The sequence below is a fragment of the Rhinolophus hipposideros genome (genome assembly GCF_964194185.1).
Source record: "Rhinolophus hipposideros genome assembly, chromosome: 1".
Taxonomy (NCBI): Eukaryota; Metazoa; Chordata; class Mammalia; order Chiroptera; family Rhinolophidae; genus Rhinolophus; species Rhinolophus hipposideros.
This window is the reverse complement of record NC_138047.1, coordinates 41,233,425-41,245,534: the sequence shown is the minus strand read 5'-3', so window position 1 is coordinate 41,245,534 and position 12,110 is coordinate 41,233,425. Positions and strand designations below refer to the sequence as shown.

Sequence of the window (12,110 nt, the reverse complement as noted above, 5' to 3'; positions counted from 1 at the left end):
TTGGTGTATGACCAGAGGAGCAACTTGGGGAATTCCAGGAGGGACTTTGGCACCAGAACTCTTTTTGTTGCAAGTTGTAGAAACTCACTTCAAACTAGTTTAGGCCAAAAAACGGGGGTGGGGGGGCAGTATTGTGATTCCAACCTCAAGGGCAGCTGGATGCAGGTACACAAGGGGGCCAGGGCTCTGCTCTCAGTGTACTAGTCTTATGTTTTTTTTATTCCACCTCAGAAAGCTCCCTCCATACGGTAGGCAGTATTGTCACTGGCAGCTCCAAGTTCATATTATGACCACAGCTTACTGACCCTAGAGGAAAGAAAGGGCTTCCTCCCTTCTCCGTGCTGCATTGTAAAATTCCAACTGAAGGGCTCTGGTTCACATTGTCACCTGCCAAACTCTGGCGCCCCCATGTGGCCAGAGAGCTGCATCGCCCCCTTGGGACCTGCTGGTGGGAGTGAAGTCAGGGTGATTCCAGAAAATTCCTGGGGATGGGATAGGCAGAGACAACACCAGCTGTACTACCACTATCCTTTACAGGTGAAACTTCTGCTAAGGAAGCAGTGAAATTTCACCTCAAGAAGTTATTTTTTTTAAAGGGGAGCCGGGAGCAGAGAGGAGCAAAAATGCAGCTGGTGGATGCGTTCCTGGCCTTGACTGCAAAAGCTGCTGACGCTTCTCTTGCTTATCTGGAGGCTGCTGGTTTGCTCAGCTGGTGGAGAGGCAGGAGAACAACTTCTCAAAGGATATCCATACAAAGCCCTGTTACGGTGCTCTAGGAATTCCGCAGTGAGAAGCCAGGGTAATCCAAGTGTCTGGGAACTATGACCTTATTGACAAATCTGGTAGAGAAAAAGTTCTTCAGTCCTTTCTCTGCCCCACTCCAGCTTGCACACATACCAGAGGAATAAAACTGCCTACGGAATCCTCTTTTAAGCTTCTGAAATTATATGGGTTAGATTCCCTGAACTTCCCTGAGGGCTTGTCAACTGGGGGGTGGGGGTGAAGAAAAGGAGTTGGGGGGACAGGAAAAAATAATTTTTTACAGACTCGCGAGAAACAAGCAACACCCAGCTGCCAGGCTCTGCTGATTTTCCACTACCACATGCATGACCTAAATAAAGCATGCAGGTTTTCAACCTGCAGACCATGACCCCATTCAGCGAGTCCCAAATTTAATGTAGGGATCGCAACCAGACATTTTCTTTCAAAATAAAAAATAGAACAGAAAATATCTTAAGGCATCACATTTAGTAAGGGTATCATTTCATAAAACTTTTCTTTTGTATATTCCAGATCATAGTGCAAAATGTATGTATTACTATGGGCCGTGTCAAAACACTTTGAAAGTCACTGATTTAAATAATTACACAGGCCATTTGTTTTCTCTGCACTGCCCTTGTAAGCCAACTGTTAAGAATAGACTTATATTTAAGATCACACGTTGTCCAAATCCAATGTAGCATAGAACTACATTTCGGATATAAATAAATGAACAGAATCCTCACTTGTTAAACTGAAGTTCCAAGAAGGTAGCATGTCCTTCTCGCTCAAGGATACTTAGCAACCAGAAGTGATAGGACAAGGCTTCTCTCCGCGACACTGCAGGCTACAGTAGCACTTCCTGTGTTGGCACAGCGTGGTGATGGTCTGTACTTTCCTGACCAGTAGTTATCATGTGACGTTAACAAGTCCCATACTTTTTCAGCAAAGCCCTAGCCTTGAACTGAAATAGCCATCGTTACCTCAGCCCTGGTTAAGTCAGAGATGATGCTTATAGGAAAGGTAAAACTCCTAGAATTCCTCACAAACACTTGGATGTTTCTGAGACTGAGAGGATCCCCATTCGGTTCTTTTTTCTTGCCTGAACCTTTCTTCAGATTTGGGCTTTCGTGAACTCTGAGACTATTTTTTAAAAAAACTTAAAAATAATAAATGATAATGGTAATAAAGAGAGACTATCCGAAGATGTATAAAGAGTTCAAAAACTCCCCCTACCTCCTTCTGTGCCCTGAAATAACCAATGTGCACTGCCCTGGTTTGTCACTTGCCATACCCTTATGTGTGCCCAAACATATACAAATACCTATCCCCCATATGCAGTGTGAGGTGGGATAGAGTGTTCATACTACTCTGAAACTTCTTTTTCTCGATAAGTATTTCATGGGCATCCCTCCAGTTTTGCTTCTCAATAACTACGTAATAGTCCATGTATGGGTGTACCATAATTAATAAATAGTGCTGCCTTAAACATCTGAGTACACATATCCTATGTACAAATGCTTTTCTTCCCTATAGGATAGATTTCTCCAAACGTTACATGAACAGTTTAAAAGATTTTAGTTTTAGTGGACATTTTCAGATTACTTTCTGAATATATTACAGCAGTTCACGCTCTCTAGCAGTATATGGGTACCCTGTACCTGCATCCTCACCAGCACTGAGTATTACCCCTTTTTAGTTTTTGTTAATTATGAGTGAATGTATTATCACACTATTGCTTTTATTTCCTTGACTACATTAAGAAGATTTTCATATTTGGGTTTTCTCTTTTATGAATTGCCTGTTCATATCCTTTATCCATTTTTCTGTTGGTTTCTTGTTATTATCAGTCTCCGGCTTTTTGTACATTAGAGATGGATGCTTTCTCCTATATTACAGATACTTGTCCCTAGACAATCATTTTATCTTTTATTTGTTTACAGTGGCAGAAGATCTGAAAGTTTTAACACATATATTCAATTTCATCATAAAACTCCTCTGTAACTTCACCAAAAAGGCACAACAAATATGTTCTGTGCTGCACACATATCCTTTTAAGTTTCCATGAAATTCAGTGAATCTTTGAAATGTATTAACCTGTGGGAGTCAGACTAATCCATCCTGCTTCTGTAATAATTGGCACTTTTTAAAAATTTTTATTTGAGGTATAATTGACACATAACATTATATTAGTTTCAGGTGTACAGCATGATTTGATATTTGTATATGTTGTGAAACGATTGCCACAATAAGTCTAGTTAATATCTGTCACCTTACATTTACAAAAAAAAAAATTTTATTGTAATGAAAATGTTTAAGATCTACTCTCCTGGCAACTTGCAAATATACAATACAGTATTAACTATAGTCACCATGCTGTACATTATATCCCTGTGACTTATTTATTTTATAGCTGGAAGTTTGTACCTTTTGACCACCCCCCCCCCACTCCCCACTTCTGGCAATCACCAATCTGTTCTATGTATCTATGAGCTTTATTTGTTTGGGGTTTTGTTCTTGTTTTGTGGATTCCACAGTATTGTCTTTGGCTTATTTCACTTAGCATAATGCCCTCGAGGTCTATCCATGTTGTTGGAAGTGGCAAGATTTTCTTTGTAGTGGCTGGATAATATTCCATTGTATATATTCATACCACATTTTATCTGTTCATCTGTCAATGGACACTTAAGTTGTTTCCATGTCTTGACTATTGTAAATAATGCTGCAGTGAACATAGGGGTGCAGATATCTTTTCAAGATAGCAATTTTGTTTCCTTTGGATATATACCCAGAAGTGGTATTGTTGGATCATAAGGTAGTTGTATTTTGAATTGTTTGATGACCTTTCATATAGTTTTCCATAGTGGCTGCATCGAGTTACATTCCCACCAGCAGTGCACAAAGGTTCCCTTTTCTTCATATCCTCACCAATACTTTTATCTTCTTGATAACTGTTCTAATTGTTGTGAGATGATATCTCCTTGTGGTTATGATTTGCATTTCCCTGAATGGTTAATGACATTGAGCATCTTTTCATGTACCTGTTGACCACCTGTATGTCTTCTTTGGAAAAAATGTCTATGCAGATCCTCTGCCTATTTTTTAATCAGGTTGTATGAGTTCTTTATATATTTTGGAAACTAACTCCTTATCAGGGATATAATTTGCAAGTTCTCCCATTGGTAGGTTGCCTTTCCAATTTCTCCATGGTTTCCTTTGCTGTGCAAAAACTTTTTAGTTTGATGTAGTCCCACTTGTTTTTGTCGCTTTTGCTTTCAATGTCAAATCCAAAAAAATCATCACCATGATCCATGTCTAGGAGCTTACCACCTACATTTTCTTCTAGTTTTATGGTTTCAGGTCTTACACTCAAGTCGTCGATCCATTTTGAGTTCATTTTTGTATATGGTGTGAGATATTTCGTGCATGGTGTGAGATAGTGGTCTAGTGTCATTCTTTTGTATGTGGCTACCCAGTTTTCCCAGCTTTGTTTATGGCTCTTTTCGGTTTCTTATGAATTGCTTATGTGCAATGACAGGATTCAGGAAGATTTTCGTGCAGCTAAAATGCAAGTGAGGGCTGAAATGACTTCTTGAGTCTCCCTCTGATTCTCCCCCTATTGGCCCTTTATGGTGAGCAGTGACTACTAAGCAGGTTTTCCCTTCCCTGCAGATTCCTAAGGGTCAGACTTTGAGGCACTTCCAGCCCATCACACATACTCATATGTACAATTGTCTTAAAAGCCACTTTCCTCAGCCTGCATCTTTTTTTTTTAAACTGGAAAACGTATTTATCAACAAAATGTAAAAATTCTTGACACTTCTTTCTGTCTTTTTACATGGTGACGAACTTCTTACAATATATTAAAATAGGAGTTCTGTTAAATGTAAGTATTAATTTTCCAACCAAATACTCGCAGTTCCTCCATACTTGGTGGATCAGGTTACTTGGCACAGAAAGCTCTTTACTAAGAGTTACATGATCTGAGGAGCAACAGCTCAGTTGCCGAGATTATTTCTAGGCTGTGTCCTTCTGCTTTGGTCACACACAAAATCCTTAAAGAATCATGAATTCAGTAAATAAAGATCAAAGACATACGGGTATTTTTTTAGCTGTTGAATCAAAGTATACTTACACCATTATTAAAAACCATTTTTAAATGACTTTCAAAATTGGCACTAGCATGAACTGTTTCTGCCAGCTACCTGGGAAACTGAAGGGAAAAGATGGTTATTGAGCATAACTTTTGTTTTGTAGCATTCATGAGAAATACACCGATACCTGGTTCTCTGTCACTAATAGTGGCAATGTAGGGAAATCCCAAGGAAAAAAAACAAACAAGCAAAAACCAGGCATTCCAAATCAGTAATATTAGATATATATTTTATAGAGCAGGAGTTGGCGTAAATGCAACAGGGTTTTCAGAGCCCAGACTGGCATCACGAGGCAGAGAAAACAAAGGATGGGTTTGAAGCTGAAACAACAGCTTGGTAACAGCAGGTGGTGGGAGAGGGATCACATATAGGAAAAGTAACTTATGTAGTGTGAAAAAAATATACACTCTGATCTGGTCTTTTTAAACTCAAGATCTGCTTAATTATAAAAGAAATGAAAAGGAAACTACCTATTTGAGATTGTAAATTCTTTTTTTTCTAATTACAAAGGTAATATCAATAATATCAGCTTAGCTTTTAAAGTAACCTGGGATGGAATAAACAAAACATTGCTTCTTGTACCTTTCTTAACCCATCATTATCACAAGCCTTAAAATACTTATACTCTGTGACTCAGCAACTCCACTTCTAGAACTTTATGCCAAAGGTGTACGTATGAAGGGATTACGGGTAAATTTTATTCTTTTCTGAATTTCTGTATGCTTTCCTAATTTATATAATGAACAGAGTTTGTTTGCCTTTTTAAAGGAGGGGGAAATGACAACAGTATTCATTATGGGCCTCAAACCAAGCAAACCAAATTTCTTCTTAACCCACCCTGCATCTCATCGTGATGTGCACAGGAAAAGACAGCAAGTTTTGTCATCAGAGAACAATGACAGCAGCATGTATTTGACAGTTTTTGCTCTCAGGACTTTTGTAAATGGTTTGATGAACCCTAGGCCCTCAAAAAAGGAATGGTATTGGCTTTGAATTCAACCTGTTTTTCATTTATGAGGCTGCTGCGGGAAGAATCCCTGGGCCTGGGCTTCTACACAAAGTCCCAAGCATCAAACCTCACACTGGGTTACGCAGCTTGTCAAACACGGCTTGGCACGCAAGAAAAGGCCCAGTCCTGAGATGGAGAATTTACAAAGGCATGAGGGAAGGACGGTAGCCAGTGGCAGGAGAGTATAACGATGTGTATTTCCCAAACATACAGAAAAATACATTAATTTAAAATACATAAGCTTAGAAGGAACCTGACAGGAATAAGAGGATCTATATTTTATGGAAGTATTCCATATTCAGGAACAGGTAATATGAAAATTTCTAGGTTTAATCCAGTTAAAAAGTGTGATGTATGCCTTGTGCAATTATACAAATGTGGCCACTTCCCAGTTGATTCAATACAGAGAACTCAGACTAGTTCCCCTTTTTTTTGCAGGTAAAAAGGGGTCACTATGGAATTCAAAGGACAGAACTCTTGCCTGGTGACCGGGACAACCTGGCCATTCAGACCAGGGGTGGCCCAGAAAAGCACGAAGTAACTGGCTGGGTGCTGGTGAGTACCAAGAGCTGGCAAGGATTCCATTGTTAGGATCAGACACAGCTGACCCGGCAGAGGTGCCTGGTGTACTGCCAGACAAATGTACGTGACTTCCACATCTTTGGAGCAGCCCAACCACAGGGCTGCTGCTCCTCTTTCAGAGGGAACTAAAAAAACAGCTGAGGTTTATTGGATGTTTTAGAAATGACCAACAAATGTGAACTTCTTTTTTTTCTAAGACTTCAAAGCAAAAATCTCACAGGGAACTAAATGACCTAAACAATAATTAATCAATCACTGATTAATAGTTACTTTATTTTACTTGACCTTGGACTGTTGTGGATACTCATGGATAGTATTTAGCTCATGTACCCTATCAAGGTCTCCTTCATACTAACGCATGTACGCCTTGTCCAGCTTTTAACCTACGCAGTGTGATCAAGTTGCCCATGACATTGCCTCAGTGGGACTCCTCCTGACAGACCAAATACGGTGGCTGTGTCATCCTCCTAGTACAGGACTTACACCGTTTCTAACAGTGTCTTTGCTGTGAATCCCCTGGTTATCTTAGGAAACTTAAGAGATAATAACCTAATTGAAACCACTGGAAAAAGAGAGGCCCACCACAGAGACACTAAAGACCTTTTTTCTTTCCCAGGTATCTCCTCTCAGTAAGGAAGATGCTGGAGAATACGAGTGCCATGCATCCAATTCCCAAGGACAGGCTTCCGCCTCAGCAAAAATTACAGTGGTTGATGCCTTACATGAAATACCAGTCAATAAAGGTAGGTAGTAAATCTCCCAGCCTTTAAAAATGAACAGTGCGTTTGCTTAATGAAAACAGAAACAAATATGAAAGTATCAGACACAGCTCTTAATGCAATACTGTAATGGCAGGAATCCACAAGGACAGGAGGTGTGTAATCAAAATGTGGCACACGGGGCTGTGAAAGAACATTCGGATGGCTGGTGGAATGCATTATTATGACTTAGATGCTTTCACCTTCTCTTATACATGAGACAAAAAACTCAGAGTTGACTGGAATGGCCTATATTTCCCGTAACTTTCTAATCTACATGGCAGTTTTCCTTGGTGGTGTGACTGTTTCATTAAATTCACATTTGAAAGGAAATGATTGTGGGTCCTTCACTTTGAGCTTTTATAAGAAAAAGGCAGAAAGTATATTGGCAAGTACCCAACTCTGTTCTGCCTCTGTCCCCGCCATTGTCAAAAGCTTGCCGTTAAGCCCCCTTGCTGGCGGTGGCAGAGTAATGCTGTTTTACATTTATTAGTTCTCTTAGACTGAAGTCTGGATTGGCTTTGCCTTAAGCCAGAAATAAGAACAAACGTTATTATCAGTGTTTGTCAAAGCATTCCACTGTGTGGATCATTCATCTGGTATGAAAGGAAGAATTATCAAGTAAAGATGTATTTAGTCAGATTCTCTCAGCCAAGATTTGTAACACCAGGCGAGGAAACAAGCATCAGTAGCTAAGATTCGTGCTTGCGTCTCAGCTCTGCCACTAATCGTTCCACTTTAAATTTTGAATGTTAGCTGGGACAAGGACAAGTTCCTTAGTCCCTCTGGGTCTTGACTTGCTCACTTGTGAAATGTGCTCTCCCAGTTCTACAATAAGATCCATCTCTTATAGTTAGACCAACAAAATCCCTTTCGCTCCAATTCCAAAGTGCACTCCACCATATCATTTATACAGCTACTTACATATCCTTTTATCCCCACATTTCAACATCATTTATTGGGAAACTACCTGAAAATTAGAAAGTCAACCACATCCATATATGTAACTAATTTTGATCTTTTTTTTAAACAGGTGAAGGTGCCGAGCTATAAACCTGCAGAGTATATTAGTCTGCATGGCTAAAAATAATCATAGATAACTACAACCCCTATTCTTGCCTAATAACCAGTTTCTTTTCGTCCTGTCCACTAACACTTTAGTTATAATTCACTGGTTTTACATAGTAAAATACAAACTAAAGATAATACATCAAAACTGTCTATAAAAATTTATTGTCTATTTACAGAAGAAAAGCATGCATATCATTAAACAAAACAAATAAAATGCTTTTTCTCACCACGTAGTATATATTTGCATTTTTTTAAAAGCCGTATCATAGAAATAAGACAATAGATATGTACAAGTAACTTGTTGAGGATCTTTTAAAAGAGCTAAACACTCATCATCCGAGGTGCAATACTCATAGACATAAGTTCCTGAAACAGCAGTTTGCACGCGTAGGGCATTCGCACCAAAGAAATCTGAAAGAGAAAGTGTAATTAGCAAAGCTGTGTTGAAGCGAGCCCATGTCCCTGCCCCAGAGAGCCTTGGTGCCGGAGATGAATGACGAGTAGGCTGATAACACGCATCCTGCTACCTTGGCCTTGGGGGTCTTTTTTCCTACCAGGCTTTGGTATTTCACCCTTTCTGCCAGACAAAATTTATATTCACCCTTCTCAATTAACTTTTTTAAAAACTCACTGTTTAAAATTCTTTGTACAAGGCCTTATTACTTCCAAAAGATGAACAGCTTAGAGACATTACTACGTTAAAATTTAAACTGATTTTTACAGAAATCCAATTGTCTTTCCTCATTTAAAACTAGAGGCATGTTACTCAAAGCTGTGACAATGCCAGTCTGTTCCAGCACACTAAATCTGCCTGGATGAATAGGACAGCATGGTTACAGCCTCAACACATACCAACTGACAAGGTCTATACACACCTGAGTTTTATTTCGGCAGCCCCTGCATTCATACGTATGGGTCCTGGTGTTAGCGATCGCCATGATGCCACAGAGATTGCACACATGAACCTGATATGGATCTGATGCCTCAAACAATCTTTCCCTTAAAAACTGAGCTGCCCCATGGGCAATCTGACAGTCTCGCTCCATTTCTCCAAAACGCAGGCCACCATCACTGTTAAGGGAAAAAAACATTATTTAGTGCTTGTTTATTGTCAACACCACCTTGACGAATGGCAAAGGTAAAGAATGATATTAGTAAAGACTCTAGTTTTTATACCCTAGTATTCTCTCTACAGGTGGGGAGGGGAGACATCTACCAACTATTTAATGTGCTTTAGGAGGTCCTCAAATACAGTAAACAAATTGATTCTCAAGCATAGCACGTAATTTTCCTCATAAAATACAATAAAGCACAGAAATGAATCGCATCATGCTATTATTTGACTTACTAGAATTCAACTCTACACTCAAAAATGAATAACAAAAAAATTCTATCTAAATAAAGCAGCTTCCCCATGAATGAGTCTCCCGGGCAATCAAGCCTGAAATGAAAAAACGCACGTTGGTGAAAGTAATGGAAAAAACAAGTGAATAATCCCAGATTTCCCCAGCATGGAAGTCAATGAAATGCATTGTTCAGATGGTGGATGGTGACAGCTTCCTTAACATTCTTTTTTTTTTCTTTATTAGTTTCAGGCACACAAGACAAAGTAATACTTAGATGTTTATCATTTATATCCCTCACTGTGTGAACCCCCTCCCCCATCCACTATCCCTCTGACATCGCACAGAGCCATTACATTTCCACTGTCTCCACTCCCAATGCTGTACTCTGCTTCTTGTAAGTATATACATACATATATATACATATATATATATATAAAATTATAGTTGGCATTCATTCTTGTTCAGCTTCAGGTGTACAGTTCAATGATCAGGCATCCTTAACATTCTTTATACACAAAATACATACAATCAATGAGTTTCTAATATCAAAAAAAATACTGGTCAACTTTGGAGGCTGGCAGACAACCAACTCATTTTGACAACTGGTAAATAAAGGGAAAGAATCAAACATCCTGCCTTTACTGTATGAACTGTCACCAGATAAGCAGTTTAGGGAACAAAGTTTTTCCCTACGCAAGTATTCCAGATAATAAAGAAAGAGGGAATGATAAAACTAGTCTTAGCAGCTTGCAATCCCTATTAAATTAAGGGCATTAGGTAATGATCATTATTACTAGCTGCTAAAATCATAAAAGCGAGACAACCAGAGAGGGAAGCATACAATACCACCTACAAAGTACTTCTGTGAAAAGAACACAATCCCCTCATCTCATCAAGGCTCTAGATGACCTTTTCACAAGAAAACAGGACCCACAGCACAGGGATGCAATGCTCCAGACTGTGAGAAACCCTCCAGGACAAACAAGCCAGTTTCTTCCACAAATAAACCTTAAGGAAAAAAAAGTTGGAGGGCAACCTATAGATTAAAACTTAAAGAGATGTATCAATTGCGAAGCATGAACCAATCCTATTTGTATCCTAAATAAAACCAACAACCTTTTTTAAAATTATGCAATTGCCAGGGAAATGTGAACACTGGATGTTTAGTAATATTAAGGAGGTATTGTAGTTAGTTTTTTTTGGTCAATGTTCTACTACTTTAAAACAGGTCCTCAAAGTACGGTCTGTGGATTTCGTGAGGATAAAAGTATTTTTATAATAATACAACACATTTGCTTCTTTCATTTTATTGACATTTGCTCTCATGGTTGCCAAAGTCACTGAAAAACACTGCTGGCACCTGAACATAAACTTTACTAGCAATCATGTTTTCCACTGTGAGTAAAGAAAAAGAGTTTTACTTAAGAATATCATTAAAGGAGCAGTAAAAATCACTAGTTTTATTAAACCCTGACCCTTGAGTACACATCTTTTTAATAAATGAAGAAATGGGAAGTTCTCATAAAGCACTTCTGTGGTACACTGAGAATGATGGTCTTGAAGGAAAGCGCTTGCACGATTCTGAACTACTCACTTTTATCAGGGAATATCTTCGTTACTTGAAAAAAGCTGACAGCCGTTTTGTTAATCCACCAACATTAACACCAACTATGTCAATACAGACTTAAGACTGTTGGCAGACATTTTTTTGAAAATGAACAAAGTGAGCCATCAAGGTAAACAACTTTAAGTATCTGCTGGAAATGATTAAAAATTTGAGTTTTCAATCAAAAATTAGAATTTTAGAACCCTCTATTCCACCACTATGGGCTTAATAGCTTCCTAATACTTAAAAGACTTTTCTGATGACATCAGTGTTTATTCACTAATGTGATTTTTTTGACATAATGAAATACGTCAACATTTAAAAATTTGCATAACTCAGTGCCAGTATCTTCCAAATTACAATGCTACAAAATGATGCGTGTGTAAGATATGTTAAAAGTGTAAGACCAATGGATTTTAATATAATAAATATAAATTCACCTATATGGCTTCAGCTTCTACATCACAACCTTTTAGAAACTATAACTTGTCATTTTGATATAGCATGCAAAAAAGCAACCCGAAAAGGTTATTAAAATATTCCTCCCTTTTTCAACCACATACGTATGTGAAGTCAGATTTTCCTCATATACTTTAACATAAGAAATAAAATACTAAAATGGAATGAATGCAGAAGCTGACACAAAAATCCAGCTGTCTTCTCGAAAACTAGCTCATTAAAAAGATTTGCAAAATGGTAAACCAATATCACTCATCTCTAAATTTATTTGGAAAACAAATTTAAGTATTATTATATTATGGGCTTACTACAGTTATTTTTAATAAATATTCTAAACCTGTCTTAATTTCTAATGGGATAAGTATC

The 12,110-nt window shown here is 38.3% G+C and overlaps 2 protein-coding genes across 3 annotated transcripts in view; one reads left to right on the top strand and one right to left on the bottom strand.

Annotated features, from left to right (window-relative positions):
• The window catches only part of IGFBP7 (insulin like growth factor binding protein 7), a 65,501-nt gene extending 56,939 nt beyond the window's left edge, over positions 1 to 8,562 (top strand). The window contains exons 3-5 of the mRNA XM_081048592.1: positions 6,361 to 6,477; positions 7,121 to 7,247; positions 8,296 to 8,562. Coding sequence (XP_080904718.1) covers positions 6,361 to 6,477; positions 7,121 to 7,247; positions 8,296 to 8,315 — 264 coding nt within the window. The 3' untranslated portion in view covers positions 8,316 to 8,562. The remainder of the gene's footprint in view (positions 1 to 6,360; positions 6,478 to 7,120; positions 7,248 to 8,295) is intronic.
• Positions 8,477 to 12,110, bottom strand: part of POLR2B (RNA polymerase II subunit B) — a 44,850-nt gene continuing 41,216 nt past the window's right edge. For both annotated transcript variants that reach the window (XM_081048559.1, XM_081048558.1), the window contains exons 25-26: positions 9,209 to 9,404; positions 8,477 to 8,744 (exon numbers count right to left, since the gene is read on the bottom strand). In XM_081048559.1, coding sequence (XP_080904685.1) covers positions 8,655 to 8,744; positions 9,209 to 9,404 — 286 coding nt within the window. In that variant the 3' untranslated portion in view covers positions 8,477 to 8,654. The remainder of the gene's footprint in view (positions 8,745 to 9,208; positions 9,405 to 12,110) is intronic.